The following is a 21951-nucleotide window of genomic DNA, read 5'->3' on the forward strand; positions in this document are numbered from 1 at the left end:
GAACTGACTTCAGTCAAGTCATATATGCAATTTCATAGAATCGGATTCAAGTCAATCTTTGCAAAATCGGGCCCGAATCACTGACTCGAGTCTTTACGATTCTGCCAATGTGGTAAGGAGAGGTCTCAAGGTATGGCCAGGCATGAACTTTGCAGTAGACGCTCTATGTAGGTATGTTGTCAATTGGCAATAGTAAAATGATTGCAATTAACTTTAATACAACAAATCAAGGTTGGTAAACACACAGTAAATAGATATTAGTACAAAACGCAAAATTGTAACAGCCAACTACAAAAGCATAATACTTCATTCGTAATAAACGCCAAATACTGTAGCGTTTGCCCACAGGGTCTTTCCTTCGTAGGAAGCAGTTGCAGAATTGTCACGTTTTGTGTCCCATAGACAGCGACTGCCGAGACGAATTCCCTGGTCTCTTAGTTGGCCGATGTTCACAATCGCAATTATCTTATGTCTGGAAAAAGTTATCGTCGTTAGGTGGCGTCACGGGATTGACAAACCAACAGAAATAAAATACAGCACGTCATGTTTAATTTATGTAGCATTTTGGCAAGGAGCAAAATGTACTACCGAGAACGAGAAGTTTTAGGAATTGTAATAAGACGGAGAGGCTCTTTGGTTTCATGTTTACAACTTAGTTAAACCCACAGCGCTCGGAAAGTTATGACAACGAGAAAGGAAGGTTGCGTTTCTTCCCGTGAGCACCAGCGTAGCCCACTTAAAAGAATTCCAACTCTAAAACCCAACTTGCATTGTTAATCTCGTCAGCCCGAACAACAGGTACGCACCATAAATATACAGCGAGCAAATATCACGCATAGCAGTAATTAACGCAGACACGATATAAAGTAATATATCCAAAAGACAGAAACACCGCGTGGTGGCACCGTGACCGCCACAAACCTAAAGGTATGAAAATAGTATTCTAATAAAAATCTATCCCTCCAAGTCAAAAATTGTTACTGTCACTTCTCTGATACTTATGGTACATGTTTGATGCTTGAAACGAAGAAAAGGTGCTTAACATTGATTTAGTAGTCTAATTGTGGTTCAACCGACGAAGCACAATTTGGACGTGCAGTCCTTCCACAGTTTGACCAACTTTTAAAAGATCCGGCACGGTTATGTCAGATGTATGACTTTTTATTTAATAACGACAGCGATCCGATGAGATGTAAGGCTCAACGAAGCAATTTCATACACGACCGCTTTTAACTTAGTTCGCCTAATGTCTATAGAACGCACCAGCAATTTACTAGAATGCATGTGTTCTCAAAAGTTTATACGCAGCAACAAGGCTAGAAATTTTCCTTGTGTTGAGCTTAGGATTGATGAAGCGATGGAAAATTTTGTGACACCTTAATGAGCTTTAAATTAGACCACATATCGGATAACTAATCGCATAACTGTGAGTTCGACGCTGGAACCGCTACACTATAGCGAGCTGATAACATCAATATGAACAACGAATGGGATACATACAACTTGTGTTTTGTGCTGACATTACACATGACTCCCTAGCTGTGGTTTTGCTGTGCTTGTCAGCATGCATTATGTTGCTGTTCTGCTCATGCGTCTGGCGTCTTGCCTTTCAATTGTAACGTGTCATCTATGATATACTGTATCAAAAAGGAGCGTTGAGACATTGCGTAATGAAATTATAGCCTGATTCATTGTTATGATGAATGCCATTGCTCATTAGAGTAGCCAAGTTTGACGTACAAACGTTTGAAAGCGCTGTCGGGCTCACTGATGACACATCGTGACGACAGATGACGCAAACTGGTATACTTCACCGCGTTGGCGAAAGTAACCCACGCGGTTTGGACGATTTCTGGAAATTGTCAGCATGACCAGTATGTCTTCGATATTGTGGAAGTTTTAACAATTTTTCTTTCGACAATACCATCACGATAACATCCAATAGTGACGTCATTTTTTACGATAAAAATAAACTGTTTTTGTTATCCCATGGTGCAAAAATAGCGTTTATGTTGGTCTTCCGTGTGTATCTAAATCTGGTTTGGTTCTTCCAAGTGTATATACTACCTTAGACCCGTCACAGCGACAACATACTGACAGTTTGCCTCAAGTAATTGCTTTCCTACCTCGTATATCCCAGGTGTTTGACAGCCTTTAGTATTTTATCAGATATTGTTTTAGTCAGGTGCCTGGCTTCAGCCACATTATATTCAACGTCTTCTAAATTGTCCTAAATCAAATAAAAATATTTTGAAAATTTTGTAGCAATTTTGAAAAATTAGTTAAAACATCCAATCAAATCTAAGGCTTCTTACCAATAAGACTTGCTCTGTTATCGCCTGTACTTTGGCCGTTTCGAAACGCTGATCGGGATCAAGTTTGTACGTGTTTTGGTATTTTGCCGAAAATTTCTTCATGAGAAATAAATCACTTGCATGATCCTCTCTGTGGAAGAATAATAAGTTAAGCACAAAGCTAAAGCACAATATTAGTCATATGTTGTTTGTTCAGAAACGATACACCAGTTCAAAACTCCTTTCTCGTGCATAAACGTTTGAAGCCACACACCGCTCAGTCACTACTGACATATGTTGTTCGAGCTTAAATGGGGATCTTTGGCTTCAGATATGAATGTAGGGTAAAGCAACCGATACAAACATACCATTACGATAGTGTAAGCCATTCTACACAACCATCATTGTGTTACCTTTCTCAAGTTTTACCTGAAACTTGTGTAACCTAATAGTTGTTATCCGGGCTAACAGTACTGTAGATATGGTATATATACATAGATACCGTAAATATATACATATAGCGCATTTTATCGCGATGATAGTCTGAGAGGGCTTATTTCCAATAATTTGCTGAGAGCAAAAAAGTATTGATTTTCCAACTTCATTGATATCACATGATAATATGGACAGCTTTTCAAGTTTTTGATTAAACCACGAATGACAAGGTATTTTCGGTTTGAAAAAAAAAACGAAAAGAGTCATACACAGTAGATAAACCAAAACAAAATGCTTTTAAATTGCTTTTTTCCACCATCATGTTTTCATCAAAAGCTATTATGGAAAAGTGTTTATAATGTTTAAAAAAACAAGTGTGCTTAAAAATAAACCAGCAGGAATGGAGGGTAAACGGTTATGGGCTTTAGCAGATATAGACAATGTCATTCGCCTCAAGGTTCAACCGAGGTAAACGATACGTGGCGCATATTTAACGACGATGCTTATCCAATTCGTATGATCAAACGGCACAGCGAAAGCCGCACGTAAGCATTTTTCTACGAAGGTACTCGTAAATATTATAAGTCTTATTAAATATTAAAATGTGCGTTTTCGCTGAGAGTAGCATTTGGGCTTTGTGTTATCTTTTTCTGTATCATGAATATGCTCAACACGAGGGTAATTAGAGGACCACAACGCGCATAAGCGTACACATGGGATTGATTTTGATATTAACAGACATCTCATGCAGACGTCCATGTTTTTCCAGGAGAGTTTCAATTGTAAAGGTGCTGTCCTGGTGCCAGTACAATTTCCGCAAATTATTTCGCATTTTGAAAAACTGAAAATATAGCAGTATAATATACAGTGTGTATACATGCAGTTTTTTGTCACGAGAGTCTAAGGAAAGCTTTATATCTAAATATCTTACGTAGGACGGAAAACTTGCGCGAAAATTTGCCATATTGGAAATTTGATGTTGGCAATGCTCAAGCAATTTGATATTTACTAATTTTAATGAATCGTTGTTTGCTTTGGAGGAAATTTCCATTCTATACCCGAGCTAGGAGTATTTTTGCAGACTTGCCGGTTAATTAAACACCTTCAAAATTTGAGATCCCTAGATTAAACCATTCACGCATCCAACCTTTGAGAATGTTTTGCTGACGTCAAGTTACACGTAACTCTTATTCGGCAAGAAATGTAGCATGGTCGCCTTGGTCGGTGGTCCCCATTCTTCATTTTCGACTCGTTTTTTACAGTTTTTCTTTGGGTTCACTACACTATTAGGCTACAGTCTATTTCATATAAAAGAGTTCAAACTCCCAAATACAAAAGTTTAAACAAAATTTCATAGACTCGTTGATTAACGTAATAACTTAAATGATTACAGTTTGAAAGAATTAAGGCAAAGCTTGCCTGATGAGATGTGTTATAGAATTTGAAGAAAAGCCTGATCTTATGCCATAAAATCATAAATCGTCAAACGACGCCGAGTTATAATTGTTATTAGTTATTACTTATTACCGTCAAACGAAAGCAGAAATTTCCCATGTTAAAAATGACGATGCTGGGTTCAATGTTCGCTCACTGACCTTTTCGATTAAGCAGTTCTCGATACGGTGACATTTATAATCTTTTAAAATGAATATTTCAATTGTTCAGCCCTAGGGCAAAGGTCAACACTTAAGCAAAATACGACGCAATATTTAGTTGGATTATTAATGTCACCCGTACACGATTTCGACTATTATAAGCGGACACGTTATAGGAATCCCAACTGATGTTATCACTTTTTATTGTTCCTTGCGATGGTTTTCATGCTATAGAGATGCTATCTTGTATATAATAAATATGCTTTTAAAAAACCTTATTGTAAATAGCAGAATTCACAGCGCTATAGAACCCAGTCACAGCCTGGCGACAAATAACAACGAAACTATGTGGATTGTCCTAGAGACCTAGACATAGGCCTACCGCTGTTGAGAGATTGCGAATGAGAGATTTACTTTCGTATTTATATCAAAAATCCCGATTGGTAGTTTGATTCTCAGGTTGGTCCACAGGTGCTACTAAATTTTGGGGATTGTAGTAAGCATGCACAAAAAACTGCGAGGCCCACAATCTAGTTAGTCATAATTAGCATAAAACAGGTGCTTAATTACTTGAGGTTGCACGACGAATGTCATTGCTTAATTGTTTACTTACCCAAAAGTACAAACACTTGAACCAGCTGGTAGCAAACGTACCGTAGAAGTATCAAATATACTTCCTTTGCGTCTCAGAGAAGCATTTATTGTACTTGTCATTGTTCAGTTTTGCAACTAGTTTCCAAAAAAGGAGGCTTCAACGACAACTTCACTTCGCAATTTTGAGGCGGCAGGATGTATCTGCAGCGCCTTTTGATAGCCTACAAAATCAAGCCTATTTGAAACAAGGCAATCTAGAAAAATGTATGCTTGGTAATCATGCCTGCTGCATATGCATTTTAGCAAACACACGGGCCTATTAAAATATACCCGCTGATAAGATGCCTACTGGCTTGAAACTGTAGTAGTTTAATATTACCTCTCACGACTTACGGTACCTAAGCCAAGATATTTAGCCTACGAGCTCAGGTTGATAACAAACTAAAGGCGAAAGTTGGTTTAATTTCAATTCAGCATTGGGTATTCTGTTTGATAATTTACTGACAATTATTCGCCTCACTTGCGTAACAAGAGTAATTGTTGCGAACGCTAAGGATCAAACTATGTTCTGTGCAATCACAGGCTACAGGTACAGACCAATTAGATTCAGATACAGATTGCAATTCAGACCAACTGAGTCTGTAATCAAGTAACGGCAGACAGGTACAGAATAGTGTTTGACAATACTGTAAATGTAATGCAATCCTTCGTTACGGTTTAGCGGAGTACTACTCCAACTCATGAAACGGCATAAATTGACATTGGTAATTGTTTTTTAACCTATCAGTCCGATATCGAGCTGGAATGATGCTAATAATCGTTTTGCTGCCTCTCTAATAACGAAATTGTTTATTTCGTTTTCCTCACAGCGGGTTACTGAGGTAGCTACCAAGTACTATGAACGAACAACTCCTTAACCACTGACTAGTGACTAGCCTCTGCTAATCAAGTTAGGCTGAACTCTACAGTTGCGTGGAAAGCTGACATTCTCTGCGGCAAGCTGTTCCCATGACAATGTCATCAGTAAACGTTACTGTTAAATCGTTTACCCACAGATAATACCTGATTCTGTCCTGGAAAACAATTGCAAAAATCATGTCATATCAGTTGCAATTTTATGAGGAGTTTTTCCGTAAATTGTTTCAACCGAAACACAACGAAGGAACATAAACGTAAAAAAAATTCAAAACGAAGAACATCGAAATGAAAACAAGGACGAAAAATACCAACTTAACTTGCACCGGCGCGACCACCAGTAGTTTTACTCAGAATAGTAATCCTTTAACTTAACTACCTCAAAAGAAGATCGCAGAAAATATAACAAGTATTGTACGTTTGGTGCCACGGCTCATAAATATGCAATCGTAGCTGGACTTCACGATGATAAATTACATAGACGCGTCGCAATAAATATACTGAAAAGTGTTTGTGCAAAATAACAAAACACGAATGCCATTAAGCATTTGCAATAATAAACTAACAGTTACACTGACGAATATGCAATTTTAAACGATCCAATCAATTCAAAAGACTCTGAAGCCAACGTGAGTAATGGTAAAGCGCCTCGGCTTTAACTAGCTGCGATTTCACAGTGTACAATGGAATCATGGAATATTCGTCGAAAACTTCAATGCAATAACGTCATCAAAAAACGATTGCAGCGACCAAATTACTTAACCTCGTTTATGAAAGGCAACTGTCCAGAAAACATATTTTGGAAATTAACCAGCCCAAACCGACCCAGAAAGTGTTAATTAACGTTCGGTGAATTGCCACAAACCACAACGCATACCAAACCACTCACAATCGTTGTTACGTCTCTTTTGAGAACGGGAAAATAATACACTTAATCGGCCAAACTACGCAATACGGTTTAAATACCAATGATCAACGTTTAATTACAGAGTTCACGGTGCTAATTTTGGTCACAACTGCAAACGTTAATTTGTAGTTTCTTACCACATGTCTCCAACTGAGGAGCGTTGGCGAAAAGCACCAGTAAACAAAATACTAGTGAGCTTATGCAAGTTCACAAGTGAGAGTGAAAAATTAAAGCTCTGTCAAGGTAAAAGACAAGTCTGCTGCTCGCTTTAAAATGTTTCTGAGAGCTTTTTCGAGTTAAAGAGAGGTCATACCAACAAGGTAACAAATATCATGCGAAATGTGTGGCAGTGTTAAATCAAACAGCTATTTTTTGTCCAAGAAGCTCTTACCAAACTTAACCGTGTTTGTTACAGCTGATTGTTTTTTAGAAAGCGTGTAGATTTTGGAGAAAAGATGATGCGATAATGTTTTTGCAAAAGAGAATTAGACAGTTTGGAGCTAAAACACAGTTTACAATTCGATGCAACAGAAAAAAGATAGAATTAAAGAACGATAACTACAAAGCAAGTAAAACCAAAAATTGAAGACGGTCGTAGTGTCGTGTAAGCGAAGATACATCAATAAGAGATTCGGGCTCATCGACTGCTTCGCCCGTTTCCGTACCGATTTATCGGCTTTGGCAATCCTCTTCTTAATCATCCCGTGGATGGGCTTTCAGATTACGACAACTGACTTGAAGACAACAAAGTCAAAGCAGCATAGTCACAATCCACGAGTGTCTTGTCATAAATTCTTGGACGATTTGCTTTTAAGAACATTTTTCGTTGCAGTTTGCGAGTTCGCCGTTTGTTCGGCGTCAATCAAATCCGCTGGGTCGTCGTCTAGCGACATTTGAAATTGAAACCGATTATCGCACCGTGGTCGACTGGGCACTGGAGTGCTGCAGCATTCTGTTTCCTCATCTGTGAAGCCGTCTTCGGCAGTGTCTGTTGACGACCCAACATCTGCAGAAATGTCGCCGTTGCTGGCTTCTTCATCTCCAACAGGTGAAGGGCTGCAAAAAAACACCGACCAATTAACTTGCTGCTACAAATCCTGCGCTTTTATATACAAAACTAAGAGCTTAGAGGGGATTTGCATCGCTGAGCATTGTCCCGTGAAGACGCGTCATTAATAATTATGCAAGTTTACGATAAGCCGTATGCAGGGATTTGGCTTACCTGCTGGGTACCAGGCTGGAATAATACTCCCGGTTTGTGGCAAGCTCGTTGATGACTTCTTGAGCGCAAGGATTGACGAGGTCCGCCCATGTTTCGAAAAGAGGATGCACGACAAAGTCGATAAACATTACCTGGATGAAGGCAAAACAAAGACATTAATCCCGCTTCTGAGTAAGACGCCTCGCGCACACTTCTGTGTAAAGACTGTATAAGATCAGACGCTTACTCTCGACTAAAACCGATTGTAATTTCCAAGCCCAGACGCGGTCAAACAACTTAATGTCGCAGAATTCCTTTCATGGTTATTTGATGCTTCGGTGGTTATTTCAGGTTCTGAGAAACTCTTACCTGTGATTTCTCTACCGACGTGTTGTTTCGGTCACACATAGGGCTAATCTCCAAGCCAGCCGCCCTTTCAACATCACCCTGCATCCAATATTCGTCCATGATCCTTTCGTTCCATTTCTTGTACATTTCGATCGGTTTCGCTGGGTTGCTCAGATCGGCACAGTGCATCAGGTTTTGCAGGACCTGTGAATTGCAGCCGATTAAGCACAATTGTATTGTCTAATGTGCGCTGCGCTTTTGAAGATATAGCTAACAACGACGAATATTTTTACGCCGTTAAAATCAGATCAAGATTGATTTACCTGCACTCTGTCCGTGTAATTGTCCAACATGAGGACGCCAGAACTTGCCACTTTTTTCGTTTCGACCATTGTCTTGAGACTGGCGAGCAGGGTCATGTGTTTTGACATGTCAGTAGCGAGAACCTGTTGTAAGATTGATTGGAATTCTTAAAACAAACCCGGCCTGTAATCTACAGTTGCTTTTTAAGAAATTAGATATCTTATTTAAGGCAAGAGCTAGAGACCATAAAAGAGCATGCAGCTAATATATTAACCGTACTCGGATCGAAGTTTATTTCATTAAAAACACATTCAGACAGGGCTGCGATCATCGGATTAGACTAACTGAGTTTCGATAGGAAGATATGTCCCATTTCAAAATGTTAAATAATTTTGAATCCTTACCATATCGATAACAATCTTTCGCAGACTTTGCCACTGCTTTTGCGTGAAATGATCAAAGAGGTCGCACTGATCCTGCTGCATGAGCTTAAATCCGACGGCCAAGTGGTGATTTTCCAACACCGATTCATCATTGTACATTAAGGCTAGTTCGCTACCTATGACAAAACGCATAGTTAATTGTAGACTGGCATGTATTTAAGTCATCCTATACTGCTAGACAAAGTTGCGCAGGAATTAATTTTCTCTATTTTTAAGAAGCACAAATACCGGTGCAAGTAGAGACATTACTAATGAATAATTGAGAATAGCGGATGCATTTCGAGCGCCACTCGGCCATATAACAGGAGTATATGGTGTCTTAACATGTTTAGCCTGGCTTACAACATGTCGTAATTCTATTGGGGAAGAATTTATGAACAAAAACCTTGATTTAATAAAAGTTACAAAACGGCGTCCGGCATCAGGATGCAAAAAGGACCAAATATGGTAACATAAATTTGTCAATAAGAAATAATCGAAATTTTTAAAAAAATGTGCAAATTTTGTTGTAGTGGATACTTACTATTGTTGCACTGATATTGGTTGTTCAGTCCCGGATGGTCAACGTCGTGCATGGCGCTTGCAATTAAAGCAGCCAAGATTTCCAATTCGCTGAAAACGCTCTGCCGAGAAAAGCCATAATTGATTATACTTAGTCGTGCTGCCATTTCGTGACGCACACAACGCATTAAACGAATCAGTTAAGCTGCAGCAGACAGGATGCGACTGCCTTAAAAGAAAGCTGACACAATTTTAGAGGAGCAAAGGTCCTTAGTCGCTAAAGTTAACGTAAAATTACAACCACACATTCTCTTACTAACATGAAAACCCACAACGCTATTCACGCGGGAGCGATACTGAACACAATCAACTTACATCCAGGGCATCAGAGGAGAGGAGGATGTGGACGGATTGGGCAACATCTGCGGAGTGGAGGGAGTTATGATAAGGTATGTCCCTGTAGTGATCTTCAAGAGTCATCATGTATGCGAGGAATTTGTCAGGAGATAACTTGAACTTCGAAAACATGTCTCGCTTCTGTGCAATAAAATTAAGTTATGTATTCGATTTTCGAGGAATTGCTTTAATTTCCAATTCAATTTACAAATATTATGTATTTTCAATCTGCCGTTTACTATTCTCAACGATTTACCTGACAAATTGTATACATGACGCATGTCAGTGGACGGTTATTGCTTATTTCTGCAATTTTGAAGATATCAACGCCACCCCATTCGTCAATTCTCTCGAGCTCCTAAACATGAAAACGAAGTAATAAACTACGAAGAGCGAAGGGCCTGTATTCTGTCAGATATAGCAAATAACACAAAACATTTACAACTAAAGTTGAGCAAGCCTTCGCTGCAAATATGTTTTCGTTTCTGCAAAGTCATCGAGATAATGAGGCTTATCTCATTGTAATGGAGTAAAGCAGCCACAGGAACACACATACAGTCGGTATAGCAACAACGCGTGTCAAGATTAATTGGGTAAGAACGACGTTTACTTACCCTTGCCAGTGCATTTTCGTTGCTCACTTCTACGCCGAACATAGGAATTTTTCGCCATTTTGAGGTTTCCTTGTGACGACTGCAATGTTTAATGCCTGGCAAGAGATAAAAATCAGTAAGTTTTTGCACGATATGAGCCATGTTGGTTAGTGGTTACCCAATCGGGAAAACGGAAGTTTTAAATGTGATTAAATGTCATTTCGTTTTCCCCGTAATTAATAATTAGCCACGATCGTGAGTGCAATGGCTTGAAAGTACAGCATTTCGAAAAGGACACACATTATTATGTAAGCAGCTGGTCTGCCTTGTTAAATAGCTCGGACCACCAAACGATGTCCATGAAAGTTTGAACCGCAAAAACATGATCATTTGCCTGGTTTTGACAGACAACAGACGCTAGTAACTGGTACAAGCTGTTCCATGACGCAAATTGTATAGATGGGATGCGCTTGTTGGCGGTTTACCACACAGACGAGGGTTTCTATTGTTTTCATGCATCTGGGTTCGAGGGCCGTAATGCCAAACAAAGCGGACAATCAGCGAATGACGCATTTAAATCGGCAACCAAAAGGAGCAAATAGATAAGAGCCTATCAGGTGCAAGCAAGCGCCAATCGCCACGAATGTACTGTGACACTCTGAGCAACAGAAATCGACCTAAGTAGGTTAGAGAACGCTTCGACAAGACCTTGGCTGCTGTCATCATACGCGAGCTAACGTCACCTGCCACTTATGAAACAGAGCACACCACACTGACAAGTACCTTGTATACTGCCCAAGATACGACCATCAGGGTTGACGGAGTGCTTTTTGCTTCCAGTTTTGGCGATGGCACCGCAGTTAGGCGACGCGGGTCGCTTCTCTCTGTCGTCGTTCGGGTCGATGTTGGGTGACATTACGTCATTTTGGTTATCTGCAAATAAAATTCAATAGATGTTATGACTGTGTATTATATTTCTCACACTACGGTGTATTCAAAGTAATTGGTTATTCCCGTGTAAAGCTTCTAAACAACCGGCTTCTAAATTAACATTATAGCTTAACAACTAGATTCGGCGAGGCAGATGACACGATTATGGTTTAAATTGCCTTGGGTCGCCCACGGCCACATCCCATATTATGCTCGAACTTGCGTGACAAGCGACAACTAAACTAAAATAGGATCGCTGGACAACGCTCTGGTTGATGCGATAATGGCAATTTAGAAATTACGCAGCCGCGTTTCGTGATCGGATCCGATTTGATTACGCCTCGTCGGGAGTACGAAAAAATGCTTTAAACACAGCCCAAATGGGATAAAGCGATTATAACCTGACGTACTAAAAAATCCAGAATCCGCCGAATAACGAGCCGTCAAGGGCCGGTGAACCGTAACGGGGGTTCCGGGAGAAACGGACGTTCGAAGCACTGACGTGTGCCGATATGGGATTCTAGATTCCAGCGAAACATCCTGACCTTGCTTTTCGCTGCGGATGAGACAGGTGTGTTCCGGGTGGACGGGAAGAAGCTTTATCGTCAAGGAACTGGAATCCTTACTCCAAGTAGCCTTAAAATCAGAGCCCACATCCACGCTAATTGCAGTTCCCTTGGACTCGCTAGAAACGTCCATATCGTCCGAAATGTCGGTGGAACTTGAACACCGAAGATAGGAATTGTTGCCGTTGCTGGCTAAATTCAATAAATACTTTAGACGTCGCACGGCCGTCGTTAAGTCTCTTTGCAACTGATAATCCTTCAATGGACAGTCGCTGAACGTATCGTCTTGCTCATCTAAAGCCGATCGTGAACTTGAAGACGACGAATTCGAAGTAATTTCCGATTCAAAACAAGGCATAATGTCCCCTTGTTGGGCTGGAACGAAATTGGTCCCGTAGTTGAAGACAGTGGTGAAATTGCCTGACAATCGATCCAATGGCTTATGCTCCTTAATTACTTGGTTATCTTTCGGCATAGTCGGCGAAGTGCATTTTGCATAGTTGCAACAAAGTCCAGCCGCCGTGGCAAATTTTCGAAGGGTCTTTAACGAAAAGCACCAATTTTTTGTTCGCTTCTCAGTAACAAATTTATTTAAATTTCTTTGCGAATTTCTTTGTTTGGACATATCCTTTGGATGCATAAGAGATGGCAGCTGCTACCAGCAGGTACTTGCAGAGATGTGTTTTTTCTCTTCACTACTTACTACTGGCAAAGAATTGACAGAATTACAAATCACGAAACATTAACGTATATATCTTTTCCTTTCGCACGTTTCTCTAAACGTGTCTGAAAAACAATTCTAAAATTATTACACTTTTCTAAAACGCCTTTCCAATTCTGATTATTACAACGCACACCTCGCTGCCTCCTCACCAACGCAAGTATCTCAATCGTGATCCACGCGAAGAACGTTTTAACACAAAATGCTAAATCTGCCTTTCGAGAGAAAAAAATGCTTCTCTCGTTCTAAGGAGGGTGAGTGTTGTTTGTTGGTGGTATGCCAGCGCACTCTCACTCTTTCTCTCGTTTGCCCAGAATCAGAAATATCAAGCCAAGATACCGTGCACGCTCATACGCTTTAGATTTTGGACTTCGATGTAAGCAAGTGTGGGAGCTGTATGCATAAAGAAAGGATAGCACCTATCACTTTCACTGCCCGTAGAAACCTAATATGCTTATAAATATGGATGCATCGCCGTGTCATTTGTTGTGGGTAATTATCCGATTAGCCGTAAATCCCAATCAAACACCACCGCGACCTAAAGGTGAAAAAATTCGACAAAGCTTTGCTACCACTGCGGACGGTTAATTTTCGCCCGGATAATTTTGATGACGTCAATTTCGGATTATTCCGATATCTTTTTAAAATTGCAAGCAAAACTAAATAGCGTGTACCATCAAACACAACGGAGAAGAGATCTGCAGTTCACATAATACGTTTTGCTACCTTGCAAACGGCAAAACACCTAACTTTGCAACATTACTTATGAATGAACGTGCCTACGAACTGGAACCAACAAATCCGGTATTGCATAACATGCAGTTCTCGCAGTATGTGAAGGCACATTGAACAACAACAAAACCTATTCAATTTATGCATTACTCAGAGCGCTTACGCAACAAGTGGTTGTTCAGTTATCAACTAAATACCACTGCAGTAAGCTGGTTAAAAGAGGGCATGCCGAAAATGCACTTCCTTGGACATTTTGGGTTCCCGCACTGCCGTCAATCATACGTAATTCTGTTTATCGATGGCCTGTCGAAGTCTAGGGTAGCTTACGATTGACGTACGTAACCTATGCCAGTTTCCGATGCAGCGTTGTAGCATTGCCTCGATAAAGTTGTGTGGCATTTCGGTAATAAGTTCTGTTTACTATTACTGAGCAATTGACACGCCACAAATGAACTAGAACATACACCATGTTACTGGTTTGATCTACACTCAACGGGCTACCGAAAATATTTTTCACATGCACGTATTCGTTGGCTGCAGGCTTATGTACGAGATACCTTGAAGGTACAAAAGTCGACTTTTGACGCATGTGGCTCCGCTAACAAATTTTAGAAAACGATGAGGAGATAAAACAATAGCCAGGTATGCGGTAGGTGTGACGCACCGTTGGTTCACATAGGTCGCCCAGGAAACTGCTCAACCCGATTATAGTTAGCTACTTGCACTTTGAACATTACCTAACGACTGTAAACAGCACAATTCTTAATTTCCATGGTTTATATAATCCATTGGTATTTGAAAACAAATCACCGGGAAGAGTAAATAGATTTTACGATTATGCTGAAAGTGTAAAATTGAGAAAAACACATTTTATGGGGCAGCTGCATTCTCAAGAATCTATGCAGGAAATCAACCTTACTAGCTCTTAAAATACCAAATATAACTTTAAAGTAAATAATAAGGCCTAAATTTAGCTCACAAACATTTTTAGTGTAGCGTAAGTGTCGAACTGTCACGATTAAGCTTAAATACCAAATATAGAGCAAAAAAATTGTCAACTTCCGATCTGTAGAATCTTTGTTTAAACTTGCGTAACGAACACTGTTGTCACAACAAAGAAACAACTTGTAATTTTAATATCCACTCAATGCATATTACTGACGGTTAACAACTATTCAAGTAGGCATTGTCTACGATAGAGCGGCTTATTCAGAGACACACCGCACCACGCACTAACAATCAAAAGGTCCATTGACGTCATTCGCGCGTAAAGCCTCCCTGTCTTTTTCTTTGAAAAAACACTGAAAGTGACTAACGGTCTACTATTGAATATGACTAAATGGTGGCGTAAATTTACATCGGCCTAACTGAAACACGGAAGCTAATCGTTTACTCAGTGCGCCTGAATTTCCCTACAGTGCCCTTTGATGAAATTCCCCAACTCTCCAATCTCGACAAAGTAACTTTTTAGCAACACTTTCGGGGATTGACAACGTACATAAAATTGCGAACACTTTATCAGAAATTTATGACCTTTCTTAACAAATCAAAATAGTTCCATAATCAAAGCTGGAACACAAAAGAAACTAAAACTGTCTCGCACCCTCCCTAAACCTTTGTGATTGGCAAGTTATGACGCACTACGCTACTCGTATATCCTGTTATTCCATTGCGAATTGAGATGTTTCCCAGTTGTCGTGAGAAATGGCACGCGAGCGTATAAGTTTCCCTATATCTACTTGTCACTCAGCGAGCCTTTAATTACAGACTTTGGGAACGTGCTATATTAACAAGACTACCTCATTTCTTGGTACGCGTGCCTGTATATAAGACAATACCTTTCCTTGAGTCTATACCTTGACGTGACCAGACGTGCCAAAACCAAATGGTGCACACGAAATTCAGCCGCCAATCCGCCCGCTTTTGTGTGAATGTAAAGCGCTCTTACGAGATGACGAGCTGCACAAAAACTTCTATTCGCACAAAGCTGAACCTCTCCAACAATACCGCGGTTGCGTTGAGACAAACCTAACCTTGCGGAACAAAAGGTGCATTCACTAACCTTTGTACGTAATAGCCCCCGAGCTATGTTGTGGCATTTGTATGCTTATCTTAGAGCCCGTGGCCCTGTCTAGTTTCTTTTTGGGGAACGGAATTGAATAGAAGCGTTGAAGCACGCTCAGAGGCAACAAGCAGAACTGGAATGAGCTCGAAACGTTATGAAAACATGATATGGCAGGAAACGGTCGTTTGACCATTGACGTAATTTGCGTGATTCAGGGCAAGTCGGAAACAGGCAATTTGCGAGCAAGTCGGCCTTACATAAGCACGACTGGTACTGCTGTCTGCCACAATGGCATGATTCTGCGTTCAAACAAAAAATTTTGACAAAACGATTTGCCTTAGCTGAATGTACACAGATTTCGTTCCACGACGAACCATTGAAATCAGTGCATGTTGTTAATGAATCCTTTTTCAAAAGTTCAAAAGTGGTGAATGTAGTGTTGGCGTAGTATACGAGAGATTAAATATATACATGTGAACACACGCCGCCTATTTATTTTGGCTTCGCATATAAAAAACATAAGAGAATCGTGATTTGCATAGAACGTCCCCAAATGGTATCGCATATAAAAAGAAAAGCGTCATCGAATATATGCGAGCTGGACGTATGTTGCAACATTAAGTAATGTTATTATGTCCTCAACGTATTGAATTTTCGAAATATTGGTTACATCGGAAACGTTTGGCATAGTTGGTGCATAAATCCCGTAATTTCAACCGCGACACTGCAACTTGAGACGCTGAGGAACGAAGCACAAAAAGCGTTTTAACGTCACTTGACATGGAACGGTGGAAAAAATTTCCCCTGCTAATCCTTCAAATCGCTCCGGCCGTCGTGTCATTATCGTCGCGGAGGAAAGTGCTCGGCTGACGCCAGTCCAACGGCAATTGCACCGATGACATTCCAGTTCGCGTGAGGTTTGACAGACGGTCGGAAAAACAAGGTTCGCAATTCGTGCGAAAGCGAAATGAGAATTTCCAGATTGCGGCTTGTTATCCACGATATAACCATTTCCATGAGGTACAATGTGATGTGCACGTGCGTTAAACACACACAGTCAGATTTCCTGGTAAAGTTTCGTCTTCAAGCGGTCTAGGAATTTTCTGTCCTTTTTGTTTTTAAATGGGGATACGTTGATTAAGGTATATAGAGGGCAACACGTTTAACAAGTCACCACTTTTACTTTAATTGTGTTTTTATTTTTGATTCTGTTCGTTCGACTGCTTGTAGTTAATCCCAAGTTACATGTAGCTCTTACCAGCTGAAGTAGATGTTTTATCATTGTTAATTTTCTTCATGAAACGGTCGTTTAGCATTTCGTTTGACGTCAACAGAGACCACATTGACGCGTTAATCAGATCGACCGAGTCCGTTATTCCAAACTCACTCACACACGCATATACGCACACCACACACACACACACACATACATCTGTTTTACTGATTTAGCCAAAAAGACGGATATGTTGTGTAAAATAATAAAAGTTAGTTAAAAATTTATGCACGTTACTTATCGAAACACAACTAGATCTAATAAATACAATATATTGTATATTCAACTGAAATGCATGAAAACAGACAATATTGGTCGACTAAAAACACTATCCATAAGATTGTATTGATGTGAAACACGGTAACCCCATAACGTAGTTGGTTTATTAATAATGCTGTCTCTGTCAATTTGCTGTGAAGTCCCTCTTATCTTAGTTTGCTCACAAAAAACGAAAAATATTTGCACGCCTGTTGTTATTGTTTACATATTTTCTAAAAAAGATGTCGTGAAATCATTTTCCCTATAATCAAGCGACATAATTAAGGGAAAGAGATAGGAACTTATCAGTAAAAATATTTCCAAATACTTTTCAAGATAATATATAGCACGTATATGTACGTTACTATATGTGACAAATATGTGTCTCCGTTAAATGCAAAAATAGAGATGACCTACAAACCTACTAGCATGTGCTAACGCAGGACGAAAAGTGTTATAATTATTGTAAGCGCCCGTATCATCCAGCCAGTAATATCAGTTCGTCATACTTATAGATACGAAAGTTAGGATTGATCCCGTTTAACGTGGTCATTTGCAACTAGCTGTACATAAAAATGACCAAAACGTCACAACTTATCATCACTTAATTTAGTTTAAATGATAAAATCATCGAAATAACTCAGCCATGACGTAATTTATTGTACTTATGACCTTGTGATGTGGTACTTATGACCAGTGATCTGGCAGCTACGTAAGCGCCGGTCACCTTTTGACCAGAAATGACTAAAAGCAAAGATGCGCCAAACGCAAGACATTTTTTGGAATTTTGTTGTTTTTTTATTCTATACCTCATGACGCGACCCAAACATCTGCTCTACCCACTCTAATCAAAACGGGCCGAACTGAAAACAAGTCTACGCTAAGAAGAAATTTTTAAAATGCCCATTAAATATTAACGAATAACTCCTGATAAAGCACGCTCGGAAAAATTCTCCCCATAGCCAAAACGCGAGATTTCTTTTGTGCGTTTAATTTCCCGAGTACAGCTAAATTAGGCTAACAACGTTAGCCCGTCACATTTGTATTGTAAGCAAAGTACTGTCAACGTCCTAAAAATACTAAACTGATTCACGTCACCGCGTATTTAGGTTATATTTTTCCATGGACTTTTTCGCAGCAGATATCAAGAAGTATCACGTCATAAAAGTCTGATAATGTTAGAAGGACTGACTCAGCGCTTCGAGTTGTGTGTTTAAGGTGAAATATATTCGACACATGAGTAATTGCATTGCACAAAGTTGTATATGCACCTAATTAACCTTTAATCCATTGTTTAAACGGCCTTTAATACAGGATAAGGTGTAGGTGAAATCGGTTCGTGAGAACCAAACATCCGGGGCATGACGTTGGACTAAACTATAGGGACCAGTGGCTGCGGAAGTGGGCTAACATTTACCATTACGGGTCAATCGAGCTGATCGGGTGAAAAAGAAATAATGTAATAAGCGGACCCTGTTTCGTACTTGGACGATTGACGACAATTCGGATTCCTTTTACGTCACGAATACAAGATGGTTTGAAATACTGGAAGTATGGTTATCGAATTGACGTTGTCGGTTTGATTGCGGCGATTACTCAGTGCTGGAAAAATATCTAGCCGACGTTCAGCTAAAATCGTAAATTTCCCCGGGAAACTCTGCATGAACGATAATTATCAAAACCGCATAAGAACGAAGTCCTAAATAGTGTTTTCCAAAAATATGCTCAAAACACGGGTTGTATGCACGTCATCTTCCTCACTAAAATAGACGAAGACGGATAACTAAACACGGCCAATGCGGGAGGTATTTTTATGCGGGTGGGAGTGCTGAGCCATAACAAAGGCTACAAACAACTATTTCCAGGTAGGAGTTCGAACTGATCACATGGGGAACTTCTTCCAGAATTTGAATGGTAGCTGGTCTTTTATGCGTTACAAGCTTTACCAAAGAAAACATACCTCTTGCTAAGCAAATGTACCGCGAGAGGGTTTATCGATAAGGATTGGTAGTTGATAAATAAATAAAAATAAATAAAAGCGTGTATTTTAAAAAACAAACAAAAAGGTAGTTGACCTTCGTCCACAATAAAGCTAGTTTAGGGGCATTTGATTCTTTTGTCATGTGTTTAGTATTCGTTTACTATGAAGTATTACAGTTTAGTAGACCAAAATATGTTTTTCTACTGATGTGACGACATCGAAATTTTCTATTTAGCACACAAATGCTTATTTTATAATGATTGGCTAACCGTACTTTCGTTTTCTGTTGGGCTTCGGGGTTTCAGTATTATCAGAAATCTTCATTAAGTAGCGTGAAAACAGGTTTCATATTTGGTAAATTCGCCGTACATTAGAAAAACAATGTTTGCCGCTCACACCCGGTCAGCTACGTCGGTTGACGTGTACAAACTGTGTAAGGAAAACGGAAAATTGGACAACAACAGATGGCAAGTTTTGCACATGCCATCATAACAACTCCATGAATTCTGTCATACACAGCTGGCTCAATTAAACCAGTCGACGAACAATATTCACAAAACACGCAGAAAAAAACAGTATTGATAAAGTCTTGTGACTTCCCATGCTTGCTACCGTCAACTTGAAACTGGTTTGATTGTGTTACAAGATGACACCTAGTGGTAAGTTTATGGTACCAAGAGAGCACATGTGCAGAGAAGTTACATTATAATAGAGTGATACTTCTTCGGATGTGAACTCCACTGCGCCACCACCTGAATTATATTCAAAAAGTGTCGAGTCGTCGAAAACTTTCCAAAATAACATTGGTTAACTACAGTTGAGGGCTCTCAGACCAGGGTTTCGACAATAATTTTTGTAACATTCCCGACTAGGGTGTGACGTTGGTTGCGTAAAATACCCCGAAAAAAGTTTATACAACGCCTGGTTTATGTATTTGTTAACTACATGGGTGTGTTTTCAAAACATAAGCTCCCAAATCCCAATTACTGTGCTTTTTACTTATCACTCATGTAATAATACAGCAAAATCGAATACAATATATTGCATATATACATTTAGTCAACGTATTCAAGCAGTTCTTACAGTAATATTCAGGCCCATGCACCAATACCAATATCAATATCAGCTTTGGACATACCAGAATACTGAAACAAACACCTACCTAAGAACGTTGTAGAAATGAACTCGGACACTTGATTTCCCGACTTGCTCATTCCTGAGAGTTGGTTGAGTTCCTTGTTAAGCATCCGTTTAAACTGTGAAGAAGCACATGCTATTAGTACATATCTTTGAAAAAACTTGTTAAATGTTTTAATCGAATTCGAAAAAGTACAATCATTCCCACTGACAATTTGTGAATGACAGAGGATTTCGGTAATTGGATCACAAGCTCCTTTTCCGGGTTTCCAAAAAAACGGTAAACGAATTCGTGACGTTAATCAAGTATAGTATGGAATAGAGGAAAAGTTTATGACAATAGGTTACGTATATACGCGATGATCTCATTAGATTAGACGATTGCAAGGTTCATACTGGCATAAAGACCTCGACGTCACAAACATGACAGGTGGTTATGCCAACGTTGTTATGTAACATTCTACATGGGTCACTGCTACCGGACAAACAATGGTCGAAAACGCTGACAAAAAATCAAGGACATGAATTTCAAGGAATAGTGTTGATATTTCTGGTACATTTAATACACATCCCTTGTTGGGAGCATAAAAAACGAATGTCATCGCTAATGCGTGGCAAATAGTAAATGCGGCCCTTATCACGCGTGTGATGGGATCTTCCGTTTTCATTTATAATTGCATAGGCGGGGGCGAAGCATAATAAGGTTACATTTTTCCGAGCCCTTAGACATCTGTATAAAAGCCTAGTATAACGTACACATTATCCAAAGCAGAACTAAACCAGGCGGTAGCATCAGTATGCCATACAGCCCGACACATGTCAGATGGAGTGGTTTTAATTAAACGGAATGCGTGCAGAGATAAGGCAATTCTCCTAACCTTATTCGAGGCCATCTCGCTAACAGATCTGTGCGTTTGGACTGCGTCTAACTGATCTAGGCACCAATCCAACTCTTCAAGAGTGTTTGTTGCTCTTTGGATGAATTCCTCCGATCCGGGTGCGATGTTGTTTTGATGAAAATGGGGATTTGAATTCATAGTTGGACTGGGAACTTTTCCCGGACCGACAGGTGACCTCCTGGTGTATAAATACAGAAAGACTATTTCAAAAGAGGAAAAGTTAAATGTATTATTCACACCATTTACTTTTCAACTTGGCGCATTAAAGTCTGCTTCTTCTAATACTCTTAGAACAAAGAAAAATCATTTTTCACGACGCTTTATGAATTAGCATGCCGATAACATAGGAAAGTGTGAACACTTGTCGCTTACCTATTGTTTGTGCCGGTAACATTAGTAAGTATGAGAAAATCGTTTCGGATTCGTCTTAAACTTGCCAGCACCTGCATGAAATTGGATATTCTAAGAAATGAGAGACTACATGGTCTAAAATAAGCTCATCTACATGCCTACAGAAAAAAACTTTGACCTGCTGGCATTAGGCGGACCGCAGCGAGTAACGTAGCGGAAAATACAATTTCATATACTGTATACAAACAATAATACAGAATGTCGTATTGACGAGCTAGGGTCGATTTTAAGTAAGGTTAAAAAAGGGGCGCTTATTCACATTTCTGAACCCATGGCTTTGTTTGACATAATGTGAATTATTCATTGTTAAAGATGACTTTGTGAAGCACTGACTAACGGACATTGACTCAATAATTTATTGTGCTGGTCCTTACATCACCATGCACTAAACGTAGAAACGGTTTAAGCCTATAGTCGTAAAACGCAGTTATATACAACAATTTACAACGCGTT

General features: G+C 39.7%; 2 protein-coding genes across 13 annotated transcripts in view; both read right to left on the bottom strand.

The window, feature by feature from the left end:
- Positions 1 to 200: 200 nt before the first annotated feature.
- LOC143460847 (dynein light chain Tctex-type 5-B-like) lies at positions 201 to 5383 on the bottom strand. Of its 2 annotated transcripts, XM_076958503.1 has the most exons (5): positions 5298 to 5383; positions 4938 to 5139; positions 2316 to 2445; positions 2127 to 2230; positions 201 to 472 (listed from the first exon to the last, which is right to left on the bottom strand). In XM_076958503.1, the coding sequence occupies exons 2-5, from the start codon at positions 5036 to 5038 to the stop codon at positions 307 to 309; spliced, it is 501 nt and encodes a 166-aa protein (XP_076814618.1). In that variant the 5' UTR covers positions 5039 to 5139; positions 5298 to 5383; the 3' UTR covers positions 201 to 306. The 2 variants fall into 2 exon arrangements, with proteins under 2 accessions (XP_076814618.1, XP_076814617.1); XM_076958502.1 differs by lacking the exon at positions 5298 to 5383 and having other exon boundaries at positions 4938 to 5276.
- Positions 5384 to 6016: 633 nt separating this feature from the next.
- Positions 6017 to 21951, bottom strand: part of LOC143460843 (3',5'-cyclic-AMP phosphodiesterase 4C-like) — a 52398-nt gene continuing 36463 nt past the window's right edge. For 9 of the 11 annotated variants that reach the window (XM_076958492.1, XM_076958488.1, XM_076958490.1 and 6 more), the window contains 13 exons: positions 21460 to 21530; positions 21067 to 21265; positions 20214 to 20307; positions 11309 to 11458; positions 10547 to 10641; positions 10189 to 10290; positions 9912 to 10073; positions 9559 to 9658; positions 8997 to 9151; positions 8613 to 8735; positions 8311 to 8493; positions 7963 to 8093; positions 6017 to 7796 (listed from right to left, as the gene is read on the bottom strand). In XM_076958492.1, the coding sequence (XP_076814607.1) occupies positions 7526 to 7796; positions 7963 to 8093; positions 8311 to 8493; positions 8613 to 8735; positions 8997 to 9151; positions 9559 to 9658; positions 9912 to 10073; positions 10189 to 10290; positions 10547 to 10641; positions 11309 to 11458; positions 20214 to 20307; positions 21067 to 21265; positions 21460 to 21530 (1836 nt within the window). In that variant the 3' untranslated portion in view covers positions 6017 to 7525. Of the gene's footprint in view, positions 7797 to 7962; positions 8094 to 8310; positions 8494 to 8612; positions 8736 to 8996; positions 9152 to 9558; positions 9659 to 9911; positions 10074 to 10188; positions 10291 to 10546; positions 10642 to 11308; positions 11459 to 11865; positions 15400 to 20213; positions 20308 to 21066; positions 21266 to 21459; positions 21531 to 21951 lie in introns of those variants that run through there. The other 2 variants (XM_076958493.1, XM_076958496.1) reach the window with 2 other exon arrangements.

This window comes from Clavelina lepadiformis, chromosome 5 (genome assembly GCF_947623445.1).
Source record: "Clavelina lepadiformis chromosome 5, kaClaLepa1.1, whole genome shotgun sequence".
Classification (NCBI taxonomy): Eukaryota; Metazoa; Chordata; class Ascidiacea; order Aplousobranchia; family Clavelinidae; genus Clavelina; species Clavelina lepadiformis.

Excerpts from the sequence above, each read along its gene's own strand:
- LOC143460847 (XM_076958503.1), bottom strand. The coding sequence starts at position 5,038 with ATGACAAGTACAATAAATGCTTCTCTGAGACGCAAAGGAAGTATATTT. Across the intron at positions 2,231-2,315 it reads TAACAGAGCAAGTCTTATTG|GACAATTTAGAAGACGTTGA; the intron begins GTAAGAAGCCTT and ends TATTTGATTTAG. Across the intron at positions 473-2,126 it reads AAACACCTGGGATATACGAG|ACATAAGATAATTGCGATTG; the intron begins GTAGGAAAGCAA and ends AACTTTTTCCAG.